This window comes from Macrobrachium nipponense, chromosome 2 (genome assembly GCF_015104395.2).
Source record: "Macrobrachium nipponense isolate FS-2020 chromosome 2, ASM1510439v2, whole genome shotgun sequence".
NCBI classification, from domain to species: Eukaryota; Metazoa; Arthropoda; class Malacostraca; order Decapoda; family Palaemonidae; genus Macrobrachium; species Macrobrachium nipponense.
Window position 1 is genome coordinate 155,168,796 of NC_087201.1, and position 25,428 is coordinate 155,194,223.

The following is a 25,428-nucleotide window of genomic DNA, read 5'->3' on the forward strand; positions in this document are numbered from 1 at the left end:
AGTAACTTTCCTCTGGACTTTGCTATTACCAGCCAATCATCTAAGTACCTTTTTAACCTGATCCCCTGAGCATGAGCCCATGTCAACACGAGTGAGAATACTACTATTGTAAACACTTGAGGAGACATTGTCAATCTGAAACACAGAACCCTGAATTGAAACACCTTCTCTGCATGACTGAATCGAAGAAACTTCCTGGAAGAATGATGGACTGGAATCTGGAAGTATGCATCCTTCTAGTCTATTGTCAGCATAAAATCTTCATCCATGATAGCTGCTATAACTGTCCTTGGGGTCTCCATTTCGAATTTCATCTTCCTGACAAAAAGATTTAAAGTTGACAGATCTATAACCATCCTCCAATTGCTGTTGGCCTTGGGAACAAAGAAAATACGGCTGTACAATCCACTTGAAGGAGGCACTACTTGCTCTACAGATCTCTTCTCCATCATTTTCCTCACTTGCCCTTGCAGAATAAGGAATTTCTGAGACCCAGGAGTGTAAGAAAGGGGTAATAACGGGCTAGGGGTGGAATGAAATTGAATGGGATCAGATAGCCGACTCTGAGCACATCCACTACTCACTGCTCCGCTCGAAATCTCTCCCACACCTCCCAATGACCAGACACACGTCTGTGAAATTCATGGCCTCTAAATCCTACGGGCATGGCACCTGAGTTATACGACAGCCGATCCTGGCTAGTTCTTGAAAAACCTCCTATCCCCCAAGGCTGATGGTTCTCATTAAGCATTGCGTGCATTGTTAACAACATTTCCCTGCCATAAACTGTGGCTGTTGGAGATCTATACCTTGATCTTCTGGCCCAAAAGTAGAATCCCACCTTCTCTATTGCCTGGCCTATTAGAAGAGCACACTCCATCGTTCAAAGGAGAATCCTCCAACACTGTAACATTTGTTCTCTTAATTGGAGCACTGTCATCCCTTCTCCTCATCTTGAACAGCCATAAAGAAGAAACTGGAACCTGACCACCAGTCTTTGCATGAAGAACTCCCACTGCAGACACTTGAAACACTCTTAAAGAATCTCCAAAAGCTTTTTCTGTCACTCCTACAACCAGACTCAAAGAGGCTTCCACCCCAACATCCGTCAATTTCTTTGGGCTTGACGACGTATTAGAATGACAGCTGTCATTCTTCATTTTGTCACCGCAACTACTTTTTGTGCTTTCCTTTTTACAGGGATGTGTCAGTCATGGGTCGAAGATGAAAAAGAAATTATTCTTCTCTTGGCACTAGGATCATCCAAGAAGTCCCTTATTCTAAGTTTGACTGGAGCATGCATCGACGTCATTGAAGCCTGCGATGAAACCAAACTCGAAGAGGTAGAAGAAGAAGAAGACTTATGTCTTTTCTTCTTGTATGTCTTATCAATTTTTTCTTTTAACGCTTGCAATTTCTCCATAAATGTGCGTGCCACCGAATTAGAAAGCAGAGTTGTATTTGCCGGCACCGAAGACGCAAAGGTGAAAGGAGGCTGTGACATCATGACGGTCACCATATTGGATTGTGACGTCTTTGAGGGTCCTGGCTGTTAGGTCATCGCATTTGATGGAAAATGTGAGGCTGCTGCTGGTAGCCCTGCAAGAACTGCAAAATGAGACCCAAAATACTGTGGAGTTGGTATCACATGCATCGCTACAGATGTCATGGTGTTCAACCCCATACAGTGGAGACCACGGGGAGAAGGGACCCTCATAGAGAGCGGCCATGTAGTAAGTCAACAGGCCATCCAGGGTTGATACCCATGATAGGCACAAAGCCGTTCACATACCCTTTGTCCTCTGCATATCCGTAGCTGAAACATAAGACAAAGACGGCGATGTTTCCCACATTCCCAAAGGAGCATAATTAGATTAGACACAAAACCACCCAAAATCTCTCCTGATGCATTCAAAAACATATCATTGGGATGAACCCAACGGGGTATGGGAAGCATCTAACATAGATGGAGAAACATGGATCAGCATCACAATTAGACAGAACAAAAGAAACTGAAGGCTATTCATCATCCAAAGATGGCGTTGTCTCCTTCCTCTTTCACTGACCATTCTCATAAAACCTTTTCCATTGTTCCATCAACCTAAGAACAACAAACGGAACAAGGATTAATAATTGTACTACATACATTTTCTCAGCACCTACTACATGTTGGATGTGGATTTGTGAGCACCGATGTTAAGAATCTCGAACAAGGGAGCCCACCAATATCTGGGCATTTCCTCTGTTTCTTGCGAGATCCTGAAGAGACTTTACCTAGGGAGTTAAAAGGATCAATAATATCCCGATATTTGTACAATCCTACGGAAAACACACACACTGAAACACAGAAAAAAATGAAAAAGCAGGCAAACTAAACCGGCTTTGAAACGACAGAGCAAAACACATCATCTCTTAAAGGCGGTAAGAAAATAACCGACGCGATCACAAGATGCCGAAGGGATTGTGGAAGCTCCCACATAGCTAGTGATCAAGCATTGATGCTAATAGTTCCTAATGTACGCAATTTTTATCAATTTTATCTGTTTTCCAGCTGGCATTAGAAGATTTATCCTAATGTTAAGACCGAAGGTTTGTTTCGTATGTGAAAAACTATGTATTCTTGAGTCACTTTATAATGTGATTATGTAAATGAGTGTGCAAACAAGACAGCAGCATTACAACATACCTATAGCTTTGGCAGTGATCAGTAGCCTTGGAGAAAGAGTTCCTCCAAGGTCAAACAACAAGACAATGTTTCGGCCTTTTGGCCTCAAAGTAGCCTCATAGACGTGCCTGTGCCGTGATGATTGTCCACAATCGGAGCCAATGCTTGTACCTTCAAAGGAAACAAATGAATACCAAAGATTATGTCTTAAAAATGCACTGTCAACTAGGGTGTTCTTTATTTCATTCATTTAATAATTATTGTAATATTTTTGAAAAATGTTATAACTTAACTAATTCACAGTACAGTATTCTTATCAGTGTGGAGATATAAAAAGATAAAGCACAAGAAAGAAATAAAAGGAAGAATTTCACAGGGTGTAAGCAAATATTTTGAAAAAAAAAATTGTCAAACTTGCTGAAATGAACTGTACACATGAGTGCAAAGGACTGAAAGAGCAAGATGTGGAAGGACAGCAAAGTAGTAAATATGCAATACTGAAAGTTAGATTGAAATGTGCATATCAATATTGGTATGGTCAGGTGGATTGAAAGAATAACAAATATGTTGCAAGACTGTTTAACTTGGAAATGCTACGAAGAAGGAGGAGAAGACCTAGAATGTGCTGGATAGCTGGCAGGAAGGAGGTATAGCAGCAGTAGGGCCTTAACACCCAGGAAGTGGGAGCACGTGTGGAGGGTGTGAAAAAAGTGGGTAGCCCAACGTGTGTAGGTATTTGATACACTGAAGATTAGCCTTCTGCGTAGATATATAAAGCAGGTAATATTACAAATGTTTTATGCATATCAGCTGATCCTTAATTTTTGGCAAATAACAGGACACATGTAGCACATAGGATACCGAACACTGAAGAAAATTAGGTATGTAAATATCATAAAAATATACAAATCATACAAACCAGGTCTATGAGCAGGATATTCAGTGTGCAAACCACTTTCACCCATGAAGTATTGCCATTTAATGCCTGGATACCTCCTTAAATTCATAATGAACACTGGAAAAAAAAGTTGAAATAATAAATAAAAAAGAACAAGCATTCTGAAGAGTACACTGCCAATTTTTACCTATACAATTATCATGTTAACAAGATTGTACACAATAACAGTAAAGCCTGTCTTGATGCAAGGTAGCCATAATCTTTCAAGGTAATCTTTGCATTTCTTTCAAAGAAAATACCTCTATTACAATAACAACTATGTAGTGATTCAGTAGTCTGGATAAATTCTCAAGTTGGCTTCTTAAGGCCCGTAACAAATAAAGTTTTAGATAATTCTGACTTAAATATTCTGATAACTTACTTTCTGTCAGGTTATATGTGGGAGCATATACTTTTGAAGGTAGTTGATGATCACCTGAACCAAAGCCTGAGTCACAGCTAAATTCTTCATTAACCCGTGTTGCAAAATGACTGTGATATCTGCAATAAAAGTAATTACAAAGATACTATTGTATATTGATAGGGTGCTTGATAGATAAAAAGCATAAAATTTTCTTAAAAAGTGCAATTTCCACACCAATGTAAACTAAACAACCAGAACAAATAAGCTACTGTGAAAAGTCCTCTTGAAACAGCAACTAAGCAATTATATGATAAGCAGGATATGAATGTCCACACTTGACCTATCATTTCTACCACGAGACAAGGGCAATATGTAGTTTCAATAGCAGCTTGGGAGGTCACTTCACTAAAGTTTGTAAGAGAAAAAATAGAATTGATATAAAATATGTAATAATATCTGTTATTGTCATATGCTAGTACTGATCTTTTTGTTACTCTTGATTTTGCTATCTGCGATGACAAGTGGCAGATTTAAGGGGCCCATGGATATGAATAATAGATCATTATTTCTTTCAATAAATCATTACTATATAGAGTCCACCTAGCTTTACAGCTAAGCCTGGCCCACTGCACACCAGTGATTGGCAAGCTCTCGAAGGGGAATGACATCACACTAGTTAACAGTCCAAATAATAACCAGTACAGATTTTACTCCATTCAGCGATGTTGAGTTTCATGCATGAATCATGACATCACAGATATGAGTTCCCATAGCTGTGAAGTATGCAATTGATATCTCCAATAAAAGATATATAAAGTTGTTTATCATTATGAAGACCTTGGATCATTTTGTCTGTGTATCTTTTTTTCTTACTTGTGCAGTCTAAATACGCACACATCTTACTTTTTACTTTTAAATTGGTGTTGGCCTACATAAGCAATCCCACATACACCACATTATTTAAAATGAACCATAGACTTATGCAGCCAGTTCCAATGTTGATATCATTGAGAAATTAGGCCTACACATCAATTTCTTATATTTTGAGGCAATGACAGGATAGCCCTACTTGTCAATGTCTTATATTTTGAAGCTGTGACAGGGCATAGGCCCACTCCTAAATTTCTTATATGCTGAGGCAATGCCAGGCCATAGGCCTGCACATAAAAGTCTTATATTTGAGGCAATGACAGGGCACAGGCCTACACATCAAATTCTTATATTTTGAGGCAATGTCAGGGCATAGGCCTACTTGTCAATTTCTTATATTCTGAGGCAATGACAGGTCATAGCCCTACACATCAAATTCTTATATTTTGAAGCAATGTTAGGGCATAAGCCTACACATCAAATTCTTATATTTTGAGACAATTACAGGGTATGGGCCTCTTATGTCAATTTCTTATTGCAATACCTTTCTGTTGGAAATAGTGTAGCTTTTAATTATTACACATAGTAGTTTCAACTCCACGATATATAATGCAGTATACGCATAAAGTGGAATGTACAGTGGAATGTACAGTATTCACGTTCTCCAGATTTGTGGACTGGCATTTGCGGATTTCTCTCTGGAACATTTCTCCCTATTATTCATGGGGAATTCGCTTATTTGCAGTATTTTTCTACGAAATATCCACAAATTCATGTCTTTTTTTATCAATTTCATCATAATAAAATGCACTTTTTGTGATAAAACTATTTAAAAAACCAGGTATAAACATTTTTAGTGGGTTTTTCTTGAGTTTTAACTAACAAAATAGGCTGTCTTAAGCATTTTTATAGGGCTTCCAACTATTCACGTTTGGGGGGGGTCTGATAAGCATCCACGCAACTACACGGGGACCACTGTACACATACAAGCAAGAGTACATACACATATATGCGTGGATGGACATAGTAATGGTAACGCTGCTTATACCACAGAGAATAAAATTAAAACTTATGGGCACGTAGCCAATGGGATATATAGATCAATCTTAGGACTGTCTCAGCCTTCCACACAACTACAGTATCACACTGCTCTCAATGAACTATATTGAAAATAATTTACTAAAGGGACAACAAATTATATTACTGAGATGAGTAAATATAAGGCTGCTGTAGCATTTCTAAGACAATGAAGGCTATGGTAGGAAGGCATCATAACATACTTAACAAAATAAGAAAAATACTATATGGCAGTTGAAAAGTTAAGTATAAAATGATCCAAACCAGTATGAGAGTAACCCGTGAATCATTTGGTTTTGGGAGTATTCTTATAGTTTACCCTGTTGGACAAAAGGATTCATCAGAATCTCTCTCTCTCTCTCTCTCTCTCTCTGTTGTCAGGAGATTATTCTACCATAGACTATATTCATGATGATCTCAATTACTTTTAATTAAAACAAATTACTAAATTTCAGTTAACAAGAGTAAGCAGATAATTCTTACACTTTACACTAGTAATGTATGAACAGGTCTATGTTTATCCTGCAATTTAAGATACTATATAAAAATTTTTTGAAGACACTACAAGCACCATAACAGCAGCAATAAAAACAAGAATAACCACAAGAACCACAATAAAATAGCTGAATATAAGATAGGCCTATAATCCAAACGTCATAAGCTGCATAAACTGACAAAAAGACATAGAACCTTGTAGGGCTATGTCATTTATTATGATGCTGTTATTTCGAAAGGAGCAATGTCCTTAAGAGAATTCTCAGCAATTTGTATCCAATAATGACTTGTATAGCACATCATACTGTAACTTTTTGTTAAACAAAGGTATATATGTACTGGTTTTATAGAGTGCAGTCACTGCTTGTCATCCCTCCGAATGTGTAAACGATTCCAATGAAATCAATTTTAAGTCTATTAAAAAAAATCTTTTTGTATGGTGTTTTTACGTTGCATGGAACCAGTGGTTATTCAGCAACCGGACCAATGGCTTTACGTGACTTCCGAACCACGTCAAGACTGAACTTCTGTTACCAGAAATATACATCCCTTGCCCCTCAATGGAATGCCTGAGAATTGAACTCGCAACCACCGAGATGGCAGGCCAAGACCATACCAATCACGCCACTGAGGCACACTAAGACTATTAGAATAAAGCAAAATTTCCTGAAATCAATATGAAATACCTGTCTGCATAACTGTGAGAAAGGCTTTATGTTTAAATCAAGACTGGTGAACATGCGTGACATCAGACTGTAATTAGCATTGTCCAGTGATGTGATTCAAAAGCACCGATTTATCGCAGACATTCCATGTCACATCTGTATTCAGGTGAACATCATTTATGAAATACAACATTCCAGCAAAGCGGAATACTTCTGACTTCATCCATATTATCCTGTTTTTTTACCATTTTTAGGGAGATGTGTATTATGTTTCCTTTTGATAATCTGCACAGTATATTTTAGTTAGCTAAAACAACCATTGCAAAATAAATGAAAATGAAAAGAACCACAGATTAACCAACTTTTCAAAACTACTTCCATCCAATCAGCTTCAACGAATGGTCATGAAGTAATCAGTGGGCAGGGTTTAGCTGCAAAGCTAGCTGAACTTGCTATAGTAACAAAAGTTTGCTTAGTTAATGAATATTTCAAAACAACAACTACTACTGTGTGTATAAATTCTCTATCTCATATTATTTTTTAAAATATAATTTTCATACTTTCTCCTAACATTTGTAAAATCTCATTTTCGGTGGAACTATAGCTTGCAGCAGCTCCTAAGCTTAGGTTTAGGCAAAACTGTGATTTTCTGTAGCTTATGATTATAGGTAGTCATCTATCAACATGACTTAAATGATATTTCAATAAATGATTTTTATAAAATCACAATTGTAAGTACATAGTAAATACAAAAACTTACACAAGATATGTATCTGGGATTAGACAGCAGGCATGATATTCCAATTCCTCTCTTGGATATGCATAGGGGTCCTTTGCTGTCTGAAAGGTTTGATTGTAATGCACAAGAACAAGACTGGACATTTCTTCTATGAGACTAGAATACAGGGAAAATTTTCTTTCTAGACTTTGGATCATCTGGAAAAAAGAATGAATAAACATGAGTTCAAACTTTAAAAAGATCTTTCCAATTAATTTTTATTAAGAAAAGGGTCAAGGTACTCACCTTCCATCAATTCTAACTTTAAAAGAAATATCACATATTATTAAAAAATACTGTACTATTATTTTGACATTTGTAACTTTTCCTAATACGTATGCTAAATTTCATCACACTATATAAAAAGTTTATAAATTGCACAGAAAAAATGAAAATTATTCCCTTCGTGTTTCTTCACAAAATACTCATGTGAAATAAAAACATATAAAAACATTTAGAAACTGCCAGTTAATCTCTGCAGCATTCAGAAATGAGAGTTCAGTATGGCTGGTGTTCATCTGCCAGCAGAACACTGTATGAAGCATGTATGGCCTATACAAGGGTGGCTTAGGAGGAGGACAGAGATGCACAATGCATTGCTTCAAATTACTCCTACTATATGTCTCATTTTTCTCTTCAAAAACAGGCAAGGATATCACTGCTGAGGTGTAGTTACAATCTGGGAGTAGGAGCAGTGGTGGCAGTCACAGCAGAGTCTATGCAGCGGAAGCGAGAACTTGATGACAGCAGGAAGAACTACAGCAATAGCAAGAGAAGCACCAGCTTAAGCCAAATGATCCAGAATGTACAAAGGAAGGCTCTCTGGTCAACCCAAGGGAAGGTCGGAGAAACTTCAGTACTAACTCCTGGGACTGAGAGAAACCTCAAAGCCTGATCCAGCATTCCACAGTCAGGAGGAACGGTTTCATGAGGTCAATCAATAAGAAAGTGGAGAGAGGAAAGCTCAACTACAGAGTGGCCCGAGCTACTAAAAATAGAGAAAAGCCAGCAGTCATCCACAGTCTTTGACAAACATTCCCTGGACCACGCAAAGAACTGTGAGGAGCAATCCCACTAAACAAAACAAAGGGATAAAGTAAGTGTGTTAACCATGTTAACTACAAAAGAAACTTCTTAGCCCTGTTCCATTTGGATCATAACCTTTGCCATTTGGAGGATGACCACTCAATACATCACTCTCCTGGAAGATCCCTGGAATAATCCTGACTGTGGTGAGAAGAACATAAGGCAGGAGGGTCACTATTCATGGACGACATGAAATGACTGCACACACACACACATGTCCACTCATGCCCAAGGCATCTACACTACTCCTGCAAACTCTTAGCCATACAAGAAAAGACAAGCAAATCTCACAATTAAATATCATAAACAAATGTAATGTTTTGAAAAAGCATGTGCCACAAATTATACTATATAAAAGACAAAAGTTTGTATTCTTAGCAGAATAAATTTCTCTGCATAAAATCCAGCAATTCACTTACAAAAAAAATTTACATGATCATATTTGGATTATACTTATACCACCTTTGAAAAAATTCCAATTCCCTAAAACACTCAGTATAATATGCATAAAAAATTTGGGTAATATTGCTAAGACTTCCTTTGTAATCACTTCTTTTCAGAACGGCAAAAAAATCTATGTACACATGTTCAAGAAAAAAATTTCAGAGTAAAAGAGTAGGAATGTAAGCAGATTTAAAGGTAAGGATATTACCTTTTGTGCTGGAATTAAATATCCATAATATAAACATTATGAAGCAAGCAATGTACATACATAAATTTAAAAAATAACTATTTCTTACCTCTTTCACTGTCTCCTCTTCACGCCTTTCAAGATCAGAGTATGGCAACTCATCAAATGTGGCCTGAAACAAATAAATAAACCCTGTTAAATTAAAAAAGAAGACAATAAAAAATATTAACTGTTTGGACAAGAAACTGTGAAGATGTCATAATAATTTTCCACAACAAACAGAAAACCAGTCAGTTCCCTGAAAGATAATCAATACTACTGTCACAATTGCTGCCAATGCTGTAAATGCAGTGTTTTGTTCCTCTTCCAACAATTATCCTTTGTCCTCTAATTTGTCTAAAAGTCAGATTTTCATATAAACAGTGATAAAATACTAATGTCAGAGGGAAATAACTACAAACATCTATTGCTATACATCAAACTATGTATATGATTGCTTAAATAATAAAAAAAATTTCTCATTAAAATGAAGTTTTTATGTTAAAACAAAGTTTAATGTATACTTACCTGGCAGGTATATATATAGCTATATTCTCTGTTCCACCTGGCAGAAATTTTCAAAACTCGCGGCAAACGCTAGTAACCTATTAGTAGTTCAGGCAACCACCACCCCGTTACCGTGGCGCTAGCGCTAGGAACCGTTCCCAATTGGGCCAGATTTTCTCTGAACCCTGTCTCCTGAGGGGAGGCGGGTGGGAATTAAATTATATATACCTGCCAGGTAAGTATACATTAAACTTTGTTTTAACATAAAAACTTCATTTTAATGTATGACACTTACCTGGCAGGTGTATATATATAGCTGATTGACACATTTGGAGGTGGGTCAAAGACAGCAACATTATTAGAGTATAAAAATATTATTAAAATATTATTAAAACTCTAGGTTCCTTACCTGCTAAGGTAGCTGACTTCATAGGTCCTGCCTCTAAGCCTGCTTAAACCTTAGGAGCTCTCAACAAGGAAGTGTCCTGTATGTTGAAGAAGCTAAGACTGGAACTGACAACTGGACGTGACCAATGTGTTGACAGAACCGTACAGCCCTCTTATGCCACGGCATTCAAGCTAGTAATAGATCATTTACCTGAACTACACACACACCATCACAAGATAATACTAACAAGACTGATAAAAGTACCGAACACTTTTCCCAGACGACCAAAAACATAAACACCATCACCTAATAAAATCAACTAGCTTAAAAGAAGGTTATGGGGTAGTAACTCCTTTGCCCAATACTGTACCAGAGGACACGTATGGACCTAGCGTCTGACAATTATCAAAGGTTGTCTGAATATCTCTAAGATAATGAGACGCAAATATTGAATTAGTTCTCCAATATGTGGATTCAATAATTTCCTTGAGGGCTAAATTCTTTTTAAAAGCTAATGAAGTCGCAACTGCCCTGACTTCATGAGCCTTCACTTTCAAAATACCAAAGCTCTGCTCTTGACACAACATATGAGCTTCTCTAATCAACTCTCTCATGAAGAAGGCTAGAGCGTTCTTCGTCATGGGTCTACTGGGGTCTTTAACTGAACACCACAGAGCATCAGAATTCCCTCTGATATCTCTTGTTCTTTCCATATAAAACCGCAATGCTCTCACTGGGCAGAGAACTCTTTCTTGCTCGTGACCCACTAACTCAGACAGACCCAAAACTTCAAAGGATCTTGGCCAAGGATTAGCTGGATTCTCATTCTTGGCCAAGAAACCTTCTTGGAATGAACACACTGCGTTGCCATGTCTCCATCCCACCTTCTTCGATATGGCCTGAAGCTCACTAGCTCTTTTAGCGGTTGCCAAAGCTACTAAAAAGATAGTTTTCTTAGCAACATCTCTCAGAGAGGATTTCTCTAAAGGCTCGAATTTGCTAGAAGTTAAATACTTCAAGACCACATCGAGATTCCAAGCAGGTGGCCTGCATTGTGGTTGTTTCTTCGTACCAAATGACCTAATCAGATCTCTAAGGTCTAAGTTATTCGAGATGTCTAGATCTCTGTGTCTAAACACTGAGGTTAGCATACTTTTATAACCTTTGATTGTCGAAACTGACAAGCCCAATTCCTTCCTCAAGTATAGAAGGAAATCTGCGATTTGGGTCACAGAGGTACTGGATGAAGACACTTTCCTGTTCTTACACCACTTCCGGAAATTCTCCCACTTCGACTGATATACTGTGATTGTGGAGGTTCTTCTGGCTCTAGCCACTGCACTGGCCACCTCTCTAGAATATCCCCTCGCTCTGACAAGACTTTCGATAGTCTGAACGCAGTCAGACCCAGAGCGAGGGTATTCTTGTGAAACCTGTCGAAGTGGGGTTGTCTGAGTAAATCTACTCTTAGCGGAAGAGTCCTTGGCGTATCTATTGTCCATTCCAGTACCTCTGTGAACCAACTTTGGGCCGGCCAAAACGGGGCTATTAAGGTCATCCTCGTTCCTTGGCTCTCCCTGAACTTCTTCATCACTTTCCCCAGTACCTTGAACGGAGGAAAAGCGTACACATCTAAGTTTGTCCAATCCATCAGGAATGCGTCGACCGCCACTGCTTCCTGGTCTGGAACCGGAGAGCAATAGGTTGGTAACCTTTTTGTTCTGGCTGTCGCAAACAGATCTACTACCGGACGGCCCCACAACTTCCACAGGCTCTGGCAAACCTCCATGTGTAACGTCCACTCCGTCGAGAGAAGTTGTTCTCTTCTGCTCAACAGGTCCGCACTCACATTTTTCTCCTTCCGTATAAACCTGGTGAGCAGCACGACCCGGTTTCCTCTTCCGCCCAAAGCAGAACTTCCTTTGCCAGCTTGTAAAGGGGAAAAGAATGAGTCCCTCCTTGTTTGCGGATGTATGCCAGAGCCGTGGTGTTGTCCGAGTTGATCTGCACTGTCTTGTCTCGAATCAACTCTCTGAAGTGCTTCAAGGCCAAGAAAATTGCCATGAGTTCCTTCCTGTTTATGTGCCAACTTGTTTCTTTCTTGCTCCAACCAAAGTCCCGACACCTCTTGAGGGCCTAATGTCGCTCCCCAACCCGCGTCCGACTCGTCGGAAAACAAGACGAGGTCTGGGCTCTTCTGCTGAAGCGACATCCCTCTTGCTAACCTGCCTGGAGTTAGCCACCACTTTAATTCCTCCTTCACTTCGGAGGCAGGAATTAGAAACTGGAAGGAATCCGGTTGCAATTTTCTTGGCCATGAATCCTTCAGGAAAAACTGTAGAGGTCTCATGTGCAGTCTTCCTAAAGAAATGAACCTCTCTAGCGAAGAGAGTGTGCCCAGTAGACTCATCCACTCTCTTGCTGAGCATCGGTCTTTCTTTAGAAAGTCCTGCACCTTCCGAATGCATTGGGCTTGCCTTTCGGGGGACGGAAAAGCCCGAAAAGTCACTGACGATATCTGAATCCCCAAATAAACTATCTGTTGTTGGGGATTCAATTGAGACTTTCCCATGTTTACCACCAGACCTAGGTCTTTTGCTAAGTTCAATGTTTGATTCAAGTCCTCCAGACATTGACTTCTTGATTGGGATCTTATCAACCAGTCGTCCAGATAAAAAGACACTCTGATCCCTCTTAAATGCAACCATTTCGCCACATTGGACATCATCCTCGTGAACACTTGGGGGGCTGTGCAAAGGCCGAAGCACAGGGCCTTGAACTGAAAGACCCTGTCCTGAATCACAAACCTTAAATACTTCCTGCTTCTTGGATGGATCGGAATATGAAAGTATGCGTCTTGTAAGTCCAGGGTCACCATCCAGTCCCCTGGACGTACCGCTGCCAGTACTGAATCGTTCGTCTCCATAGTGAACTTGGTCTTTTCTACGAAAAGATTCAGTTGACTTACGTCCAGAACTGGCCTCCAACCTCCCGAGGACTTTGCAACCAGGAACAACCGGTTGTAAAATCCCGGAGATTCGTGATCCAGAACAGGCTCTATGGCTCCTTTCTCTAGCATGGAAGCTACTTGCTCCCACAGAGCCGCTTTCTTCACTAAATCGTTGTAATTTGCCCCGAGGGCTCTCGGAGATGTTGCGAGAGGAGGTCTCTTCAAGAAAGGAATCTTGTACCCTTCCCGAGCTACATTGACAGCCCAGGGATCTGCCTTCATGTTCTGCCAAACTTCCCAAAAACCTTGAAGTCTGGCTCCCACTGTCGTCTGGAGGACTGAAATCTCATTCTTTAGAGGTGGTCTTGGCTCCTCTTTTAGTGGGTACTCTCTTACCCCTAAAGGCGGGTCGAGCGAATGTTCTGCCTCGAAAGGGCTGTTGCGAAGGCCTAGTTTCCTTTGGAGTTTTCTTAACCAACTTGGATGGTAAGAACTTCTTAACTGAAGACGAGAGAAGATCTTGAGTGGCCTTCTGAGAAAGGGAGAGAGCTATATCCCTAATCACCTCTGAAGGAAACAGCTGTTTCGAAAGGGGAGAGAACAGCAACTCCGATTTCTGAGAGTTAGAAACTCCTTTTGAAGCGAACGAACACAACAGCGATCTTTTCTTTAGTACTCCTGCTGTGAACAAAGAAGCCAGTTCATTCGTTCCGTCTCTCAGAGCCTTGTCCATGCAGGACATAATGCTCTTAGCTGTTTCTATATCCTGCGAATCCTCTTCTTCTAGGGAGTTTGCCAGTGCTCCCAAAGACCAATCCAGGAAATTGAAGACTTCGAAAGTCCTAAAAATCCCTTTAAAAAGATGGTCAAACTCTGAAGACGTCCACCAGACCTTAGCAGACTGTAACGCCTGTCTGCGTGAGCTGTCTACTATACTGGAGAAGTCCCCCTGGGAGGAGGCAGGTACTCCCAGGCCTAGACTTTCTCCAGTAGCGTACCATACTCCTGACTTCGATGCTAACTTAGCTGGTGGAAAAGCAAAAGCGTATTTTCCCGCTTCTTTCTTATCCTTCATCCAGTCATTCACACGTTGAAGGGCCTTCTTCGCCGAAATTGACAGAGTCATCTTAAGGAAAGAGGACTTCTTTGGAGTCCTAGTCTTGGAAAACTGTGATAAGGGAGATAAAGGAGCTGTTGGTTTGAATTCCCCTTCAAAAATAGAAAGAAGACGTGAAGTCAGAACCTTATAATCTGAAGAAGGTTCCGTATTCTTTTCCTCAACTAATTCCAATTCCTCTTCTGCTGAAGAAATGTCTTGCAAATCACTGTCGTGTTGACGCTTCGCTGACGGAATAACGTCCTGCCGCCTGCGTCCTGCGGCTAACGAAGAATCGGCGTCCTGCCGCCTCTCGATGTCCTGCCGCCTGCGTCCTGCGTCCATCGTAGACACGTCTGCTTCCTGTCGCCTGCGTCTTGCGTCCACAATTGATCCCGAGTCCTGACGTTTGCGTCCTGCTTCTTCCGAAACCATTTTCTTCTTCCTGCGTTCTGCGTCCTGAATAACCAAGCGATCGCCTGTCCTCGTAGCGCCAGTGCGCCCTGAGTCCTCGGCGAACGCGTCCTTGTCTTCCCTCTTAGAAGACTTAACGGGAAGGAAATCGTCCTTCCGCCTCGATGATGCCTGCACAGGCGCATCCCAAGACTTCACAAGAACTGCCAGCTTGGACTGCATTTCCCTTAAGAAACCCTTCGTACTATCTTCCTGAATGGTAGAGGACGAAGGAGGAGGATTACGAGCGGGACTGCGACGTAATGGAGAGCGATCTTGTACTCTACCCGACGGAGAAAGACGAGGGGAAGATACACAAGAAGATGGAGGAGAGTCTCTCATCGAAATCCAAGGACGAGAAGGACGTACTGAGTCCTCTTTAGCACGAAAAATCCTTTTCCTCTTGATCGGAACTGCGTCCCCGTCTTCCGAGGAGGACAACACCTCAGGACTACTCCAAGCCTCACGATCTTGAGCATGTCTCTCGAGAGCGGTGATGTCCTGAAAGTCCTCTTGAGGGGGCGAGACACAACTGCATACCGACGTTCCCGCTCGGAAGTCGAACCATCCGAGGACGCACACTTCCCAGTTACGCCTTTTCTGCGGCGAACTGCAACAGCCTGGGAACTTGCAACAGGACTGTTCGAAGGGACGCCTGACCGCGACAAAACCTCTCTCGCCTCCCTTCGACTGTCGACATGCCTTCTCCCTTGGGTCTGGGAGCTTGACAGAGGTCTAGGTCTAGGAGCACGAGAGAGACGATCAGACGCCCCCTCCACTACACTTTCACTGACATCAAAAGCACTAACTTTATCCGTAAGTCGCTGTATCTGGTCGCCCATGGACACAAGGGCAGCAAACACCTTCACAATATGTGTATCGTTCGCCTCCTCCGATACAGCAGCGGGCGCAGGAGATACCTGGGGAGAAGGAACTACCAATTCTACGTTAGAAGGAGCTGGAGAGGAAATACATTCACTCCTTTTACTAGAAGAATTCGACTTCTCACTACGAGAAACAGATCTCCTTACACGATCTTTCTCAAGCCTCTCAACATATTTCATAAATATCTTCCATTCCTTCTCTGATAAATTCTCACATTCAAAGCACCTATTCTCCCAAGTACACACATTCTCTCTACACTTCTTACAAATGGTATGAGGGTCGACCGAAGCTTTCGGCAACCTTACCTTACACCCCTCTTTTACACAAACTCTAAACATACTTCCAGTATCAGACATCTTTAAAGAACAATCCAAAGCGAATGCCAAGCTAACGTTTCCGAGTACAATACCAAAGATCCATGAAAAGTCAGCAACGAGAATGAAAATCCTAGCAGGGAACCACCAACAATGTTGCCGGTTCGGCTGGCAGAGAAAATCTGGCCCAATTGGGAACGGTTCCTAGCGCTAGCGCCACGGTAACGGGGTGGTGGTTGCCTGAACTACTAATAGGTTACTAGCGTTTGCCGCGAGTTTTGAAAATTTCTGCCAGGTGGAACAGAGAATATAGCTATATATATACCTGCCAGGTAAGTGTCATACATTAAAATTCATACACAAACTGACTGTGTAACATTGCCTATAATCTCTCCATGTTCCTAGTATTAATGAGGATAACATAAAAGAGTTGATAATAAAAATACTGAAGTATCAAGTAATATCACTGCAATAGAAGTCTTATATTTTTATGATGCTATCAGGTGGCCTCAAGGGATCCAAATTAAGGAGCTTTTCTAAGTTTTAAGAATCATACAAGCAGAATATAGGTACATAACTGGTCTTTCCCTCTACGCTACCAAAGCTGAACCAGTTCCCTACCAGTAGAGGTATTTGGAAAGATAACCCATCTGGGGTATACATAGCATTGCCTTATTGGGCTGTGGCAATAAGCTGCCTACACCTGCTTTTTTTCCCCCCTTTCAGCCTGGCAAGCTAAGGCAATTAATTTGTCTATCCAGCATGCGCTAGTATGTATTTCCTCATAAAAAAAAAGTCAAGAAACCATACAATATCTCACCACCCATTTTCTTTTCATTTGAACTAAATTCAAGAGCCTAAATTACACACAAATTAATTCATACAGTCATAACAAATTTAAAAGTATCAAACTCAGATACCAAATATGCAAATATTCTACCTGCATATGTGTTACGCCTAACTCATTATTGGCAATTTGGCGAAGGTGTGATGCTAAAGTTGTGGCTCTCTCTGTTAGTGGTATTCCCCCAGAGAGCACCCCAGAATCCTCCCCATCTGCAGTGTCTCCAGGCGACAACCTGTACAGAAAAATTGTGCTAGAGCAATATAAAATTTCATTTATTTTTAATCAGTTAAAAAAAGTAAATTAGATATAATAAACAATGGCACAGTCAAGAAAAATTACATCTCTGTAATGCATCCCAAAAGAGAAATAAAAAAAATGCTAGTGCCTATCACACAGAAAAGAATCATAGCCCTAAATTCCAAACCCCAAATTCCTTATTGGAAAAAAGGGAAGGTCAGTTGCAGTTAGTTCCCAAGGCCCCACTAAACAGCTATCTAATTCTTGTTTTTGTACTCTGAAACTGCTACAAAAAAATACAGGGATGAAAAGATCAATCGAGTTGAAAGTAATGGAACAGTACTGAAAAACCCATTAACTTTTAAGAAGCTAAAAATTTCACCACAATTATTTACTGTACGTATTCATAACATAAATTAAATAGCAATATATGGGAAAGGAGCTGAGCATGATGCTTTGCACATCCTGGTGCCAAATTTCCAAATCTTTGGGACCTACAAACAGGCAACTGCAAAATTCCAAGAAATTATCCATTACCTCCTCGACTGCCTGTTTGTCTATAATCGACCTCATCTCGAGGTCCATGGTTTGACAACTGACTGCATGACTCAAGCACTATCAATCGCAAGACAAGGATGAGATTTGTTTCGAAAAATGGCAAACAATAACCTTCTCTAAACGTTCAAACCTTACGACTGTGGTCTCATTTCCTGCCAAAACTGCTGAGGATGACTCCCAATTGCTAACTGACCTATCCCTCATACATGATAAAGTCTAAGTATTCATAAATAGCACTGTCTCTGTGAGCCCCATTTGCTTACTTGCAATACTGTAGAAGGTTATCTTTGATTTACAGTTAAGGACTAGAAATGTGGTGAGAAGGATCACAGAAATGTAACAAACATACAGTAATGTACTTATTAGGCAAAGTTATGAATTTTCCAAAAACGGCACAAAACTAAAATAACTAGACATCTAAGGCCTACTTCTTCCAAGCACTGCCAGACCACTACAGTGGTTTAGGCTGATAAAATAATTGTAAATAATGTAGCCGCAGCAAGCAATGAAAAAGCTGAAAGGAAATCTTGAGTAAACCTATCTCATATATTGTGCAGTGCTGTATATTTCTCTTCAAATAGTCTAAATTATACCATGTTCACTAAAGAAAAAAAAAGAGAGCTAGTCAGGTATTGCTTATAATGTACCTGGTCAATAACCAAGAACTGTACTATTTACAATATACTTGGTCACATTGTAAGTACAATTTGACAAGACATTATATGTACGTAGTAGCAATACAATTATGTACACGTACATCCAAGGGAACATTACAATAAGGGAATGCTTTTTCTTACTTCTGTAAAATACAGTTCTCACGGTTACAGCTTTATTGATGTAAGAAAATATTTCTCCTGATTCAATACCACTAGCCATCACTAAGCAAGTAAGCTGAGCAAAGAATAACATAAGAGCCACATAAGATAGGGGGTCCTCCTTATGTGAGACCACTCAAGATCCTAATATGCATTGTGCATTGCACAGTATGCCTAGCACCCAGCTATCTAAGCATTTCTAGGCATACAGCATATAAGAATAAGTTAGGTTTGCTGCTTGCATGAACACAATTATTTTTATAAATTTAAGATATAGTAAATAAAGTAGGAGTCATAAATATACTATCATACTACAATGACTGCAACACTAATGGAAAACCCTTTGAGAGATCTATCATTCATTCAGCTTTAAAACAAAAACAATTTTATCTGATATATGAAAGAGATCTACAACATCGGCACCTTGTTGAGTACAGTACACAGCAAAATTAAATCTAAAAACTGCATTTGTTATTTGGGCACTATAAGCTTACCTAAAATTGTGCCTAAGGAAGCTCTGTTGTTGCATCTCACGAAGGAGTTGGGGATTATTCACATAAAGCACTGGTTTACTTTCCCGAATGCTCCCACTGCCATCATCAGGAAATCCCATGTCCCCATTTTTGAGGGAATTATTATAAATGCTTGTGTTTTTGCTTTCCTGTGCCACTGAGTGTGAGGACCACAGGAGGAGTGAAACAGCTAGTGGAAGAAGAGTAGTGAGAAGGGCAGCTCTCGACCGCCCTCTCCTGACAGAATGGGCTGGGCCCCTCGTCATCATCACCAATCACCTTTCATCCTTACTGATTCCAGGTACTTGGGACTGGTCCAAAATCAGTTTTAATATTCTGCTGAAAAAGAAACAATAGCATGCTAAAATACCTTATCACAAAAAATATGACATACCAATAAATATAAAAAACATACATAGAAACAAGTGCATGTTTATACCAGATGGCAACAGCTGCAGCAGCAATAACAACACATTAAAATAGGCTTATAACGATACATTTTTGTTATGAAATAAAATAATAATCATACCAACATTTTTAGTACTGTGCTTCAAAAACAAAAGATTGATAGCCAACATTTGTGCAAAAGCCACAACACTAGCATAGCATGTGATGCCTAGAATAGTATATCGGTAATAATTTTCTATATAATATGTCAAAGTAAGTATGTAATTATTTTGTCCTAAAAAGGCTAGTAAACTTCTAGTATATTTTCTTTTTGTCAAATATGTATACAAGCTGAAATGCTTTGCAGATAACTTGGGTAAATGACCAAGCGGCGACATAGTGGCCACCGATCCAAGAATGCGGCCACCTTCTCGGAAATGTAATTGAATTTGCTGCCGTGAGCATCAGTCAAGAGTTGTGGCCCATCCTGGCAGCACAATAAGACATCTACGTTCCTTTCGAAGTAAGTGTTTTCTCCTAAATTACAAAATAATGGCATAATTCAAGCGCTTTTTCAGGAAGTGGCAGCGTTCCAAGAGAGGTGGCAGCTATGTTGCCATTCAGTCATTTACCTTATGCTCTGTGCATTGTTTAATCACTAATAGGTGCTGGTATATTATATTGGTAAATACTGGTATGCTTGCAAAATTTTTGGTGGATCATTCATATGTGTTAACCTACTAGGCCTGTAAAAACTCTTATATTAGAAATAGCTAGCTATTGGTTAAGAAAGTACTATAGGCAAAGTCCCAGTCTACCCCTAGCCTACTGCTATTGGCTAAGCAAATGTTTTCAGCAAACAAGACTAATCATGAAAAACAGGTTCTAAAAAATTCTTATCCCAAGCTAGCATTACATTTCATTTAGCCATAGCATAAACCTGTGGGTACTTGACACTCAAAGTTTTTCATGGAATGGAATGGAATGGAATATAAAACCTAGGCCAAAGGCCAGGCACTGGGACCTATGGGGTCATTCAGTGATGAAAGGGAAATTGAGAGTACCTAGCTATGTAAAAGGATTTAGAAGGTGTAAGAAAACCTAACAATTACTAGGAGAGGATGAAAAGTAAGATGGAAGAAAGAGAATATGAACAGAGGCACAGTAAAACCAATTAAATGGAGCTGTAAAGAACCTTAAGTGATACCTACAGTGGACAGTATGAGGTGCACTGACAGCCCTGCACCCTACGGAGGGAAGTTTTTCATGCTAAGTCTAAGTTATTAGGTAGTACCTAGGTACCACACGCCTGCCAATGGCAATTTGACCTCTGATTCTGTAAACATTGGTAGCCTATACCTGGCTATCATATGGAAATCAGAATTTATTGACCCCACAGCAATCAAATCTGGAGTACCTAGCTAATGGTTGGGTCCAAGGTATCGGAGTTGGGTAAAAACTCGGCCCGCAACATACCCTATACAAAGTACCCTACACACCATAAGCCAAGCACTAAGCTTGCAACTAATTAATTGCGATATCTACGATATATTTTTCTGTTAAACACATTTATTTACCTTGTCTTCTTACCCCTGAGTTTAAATACCATGGTTTGTCACGGTTATAATAAATAGAGCAATCGAGCTCATGTTTCTGCATTGGTCGACCTGTCAAAATTTCTGACCGTAGTAGACTAACTCAACTAAAACTAACGTTGCTTCGAGTCATTAAACATATTTGACTACTGTTCTGAGTAGTTTCCCAATTCTGGTACCAAGTTTGATTGAATGGGTTTACCTAGAACTTACTGCAAGAGAAAATAAGCTTGATATAGGCGTATCTCTTACCTACAGGGATGCTTTGTTTACATCTGAAGCGGTACATCAAAAAGATCGCCTAGGTTCGTTCCCTAATGAAAAACTATAATAACTAAAATATAAACATGCACAAAATAGTTTACTTTCATGTTAAGAAGTCAAATATATAAATATATGAATACCTAATAGAAAATTAATGTGAATTTATCTCTTATATTTTTAAGATATCAATAATAGTTACTGTCTTCTTCGGTGGGACAAAGGAAATTGGATCACATTGATCAGGAACAGAATTCATCAATCACTGTTGTGGAGCAGAGATTGTGTTCATGATATAAACTTTGTGTAAGTATTTGGAAATATTATAAGCACGTTGTGTGTTAAAAGAATAATATAAGAATTATAATGGAGCATTTCTTACTCTTGGTACTCAACAGTTCGTCTTCTGCTACGGCTAAATACGACGGTATCCTGGAAAGCAACCAGCTCAAACAAGGTCTAAATGCAATAACAAAATTTCGAGGTATAAGTCCGTTATAGCGATTATTGTGAAAAGTTTAACTGGCAAACGTAATTAGAACATTCGGCTGATGCATGACGGTGCGGAAGCCCTATAAAACTGCGTTATTGTTGAAGATTTTTCTCTAAAAATTTCCCATTTGGTATCGAACTTCTAATTTTGCACATACTTTGGACAGCTTCTGAAAGTATTATTAGGCGCTAAATGTCTGTTTCAATTTGTGTTGTTTATCGTGCTGTATATACACGGAAGACGTTTTTCCATACCTGTATATCCAAGATAAATGTCTGTGACCTACCTACTGATTCTCTCTTCCCTATTATTTGCAGGTGGTAGTAGTACCTACAAGCAAGAAAAGTTTGCTGGTTGAAGGATGAAGAAAACAAATACTTTTACTGCATTAACACAAAGAGACTATTGTTCCAACTTTGTCAGCTTGAAGGTTTCTGTGTCTGACGTAATATACATACCTCTTCAAGGAAACACAAAAGCGGGAAGGGAATTCCAGACCATTCACGAAAGGACTAGACTGGTTTCATAATTTTCATCAAAACACATCTGCAAGGTTTATGAAAGATCTTGAAATACAAACTAGCAAAGCGTTCCATGCGATACGAGTGTTCAGTTGTTTGCACGAAATATATCGAACTTTTCTTGCGCATTGTGTTAATTATGACCAATAATCAAGTAAGGCTGTTATGATCGTCATTGTCAGTGTTACTTATTCGACGTGGGAGAACATTAACTGAAGTGAGAGGCACTCATTTGGACTGTTGTAATATTAGTATGAAATAATTCTCTAATGTGTCTCGTAATACTGATTATCTGATTCATATTATATATATATATATATATATATATATATATATATATATATATATATATATATATATATATATATATGACTGGTAAAAATGTTCTGTTACAACAGAATCCCATCTAATAAAAGGAGCCCGTAAAAACACCAAAATATAGAGAGATTACTATATTTCAGAAACTGCTATCTCCCTCTTCGGGTAGAAGAATGAAAAAAGTTATTGAAAAGGTGGTATTTATACCAAGAGATCCATCCACAGGTAAGCCAATTTAGCTCACTCCCACTGATAGGGAGTGAGCTAAATTGGTTTACCTGTGGATGGATCTCTTGGTATAAATACCACCTTTTCTGTAACTTTTCTCATTCATCTACCTGAGGTGGGAGACAGCAGTCTCTGAAATATAGTAATTTCTCTCTATATTGTGGTATTCTTATGGGCTCCTTATATATATATATATATATATATATATATCTATATATAGATATAATATATATAGACTATATATATAATATATATATATATATAAATAAAGAAATAATGAACACTTGAGTAGGTTTCACATTCGGGAGACCTAGCTAGGTTTGTTCCCGTAGAACGTTCTTTTTAACAGCGCCCCCAACCCTCCACAGCACTCTCCTCCTAAGACTACGTGGATAAAATAATAATAATGGTTTGGACATCTTGAGAGAATGGATGGGAATAGAGACCCCAGGAGAGCACTGAGAACAGTACAAATAGGAAGAAGAGAGATGAGGAGGCCAAGAACGAGGTGGATAGACATAATTGTCAGAGATCTTGAAGAAGAAATCCAGAACCTGGAGGAAGCGAGGGAAATGGCTCGGGATAGAGACGGATGGAGAGGAATTGTATTAGCCTTGTCACTGGCCAGTGGCGGGAAAATAAAGTAAAGTAGAGTAAGTAAATAAAAAGATAAAAGCCAAGAGCCATTACGTAAACATCTTACCTCTCTTTCCCTACGCTGTGATGGACTCGTCACACGCAAACTGTTTTTTCGTTAACATGTAATTGTAACACAATTACTAGGTTTGCGCCGGACTAAATTACTGCAATTCGCTGTTGTTTGATTAACATACTGCACTAGAGATGAACATTGAGTGCCATTATAGGTGCACCGTGGATGCAGAGACCGTCATTACCGTGTACAATATTATACTCTTCATCAGTTGCGTAATTTGAGAGATAGCGCGGAGGGAAATATATGGTAAAAGGTGCCCTTGCGTAAATAAACCATTACACTCTCCTTGTGTAAGCAGCGGCCTTCATTTTTGGTCATTATTCTTTATTATTCATTATTGACGCAGAGGGATTTATACCTTGATAATGGATCCACATAGCTGCTCTAAAGAAATTCTTAATCTTTGTGCGTAAGATGGGTGAAAGTACAAGTTCTGTTGTGGCTGCATAAACATCAAATGTATATTTTGCACTTCAATTAGGGACACAATCATTTATATTTAATAAATTTCACGAAGTCTTCGCTGGCATTCAGAGCGACGTGAGATGGATGAATTGAATCGTAAAATCATCTTAATTTTCCAGTCTTGCCTCCTGCCACTCAAACAGTTCTTTTTTGATGGAAAAATAAAATAAAATAAAATCTTAAAAATTATACATGCAAAGGGACAAAGGAAGGACAGTTTAAGTCATCTCAATGCTCAAAGAAAGTGGGAGGAAGCAAAATATGTAAGGTTTTTTATGTATATCCGTATGCAATGATATTTTAATAGTGGAACATGTATATATGAAAGCTTGTGTCTATGCTCCCTGAATTTCTTTACCCACGACAGATATGTTGTTTTTTCTTTTCTGAGCCTTGATCAACCAAACCTGGCGTTCCACGCAGTGGTATTCTGGGACCTTAGGGTCCTTTTTTTTTTTTTTTTTTTTTTTTTAGCCTATGACATGCTTTTGTAAAAAGATAATATAATAAGCAGATGATACAACACTTCTTGTTACATGATCTCCTCATGCATCTTGAAGCAGCTACTATGTGTGATAGATACTAAAAATGGACCGATAAGTTGTGTATAGTCCATGGTGATGAGGCTGAACTACAGTAAAATTTATAGACTGTACGGCTCTTGCAATCTCCCACTAAATGATTAACTGTGTAATGGCAATGCAGTACCTGACGATTCTGAATATTCAACTCCAAATTTTCTTATTTGTTATATTGAAGTCTAAAAACTAATCATCTTCTCTTCGCATAACATGACCAAACCGCGGTGGTCTTCTTTTCTGGGCTTTCTTCGATACTTCCCCCAACCTAGTAATGTAGTATTATGAAGTGGAGAACAATTATGTTCAGGAGCCACAGTTTCGGAGCGTCATGCTTCCTCTTCAGTGTGGAGATATTAAAGAAACTGAATGTGCTTCTAAATAGATTTGTTCCACATTTTTTTAAGGTCGATACTGATCTGTTATCAACTGTAGCCTCCTATATTGTTGCCCAATATAGTACCATTAATCATTTTATGTTTTTTTTTCGTAACAAGCAATATGACGGGCTTAGACAAATCAGTCAAAATCAAAGATAATGAGATTCTTTTGTGTCGTAATTGTTTAAAAGCAGTAAAATATAGATGGCTAATTGCATTCTATTTTTTTGGCATCTACCTATAGAAATTTCATAGCTCAACTGCCATTTCTCTCTGGGTCGATTTGGCAAATCGCTATAAGCGAATGCAACCCATTGA

At 39.2% G+C, this 25,428-nt stretch overlaps 1 protein-coding gene across 3 annotated transcripts in view; it reads right to left on the reverse strand.

Moving 5' to 3' along the window:
• LOC135221053 (VWFA and cache domain-containing protein 1-like) overlaps positions 1–21,445 on the reverse strand; it is a 96,274-nt gene extending 74,829 nt beyond the window's left edge. The window contains exons 1-8 of one of the 3 annotated variants that reach the window (XM_064258793.1): positions 21,404–21,445; positions 19,152–19,508; positions 17,141–17,279; positions 9,678–9,740; positions 7,834–8,009; positions 3,985–4,103; positions 3,585–3,680; positions 2,687–2,836 (exon numbers count right to left, since the gene is read on the reverse strand). In XM_064258793.1, coding sequence (XP_064114863.1) covers positions 2,687–2,836; positions 3,585–3,680; positions 3,985–4,103; positions 7,834–8,009; positions 9,678–9,740; positions 17,141–17,279; positions 19,152–19,438 — 1,030 coding nt within the window. In that variant the 5' untranslated portion in view covers positions 19,439–19,508; positions 21,404–21,445. The other 2 variants (XM_064258794.1, XM_064258795.1) reach the window with 2 other exon arrangements.
• Positions 21,446–25,428: the final 3,983 nt, after the last annotated feature.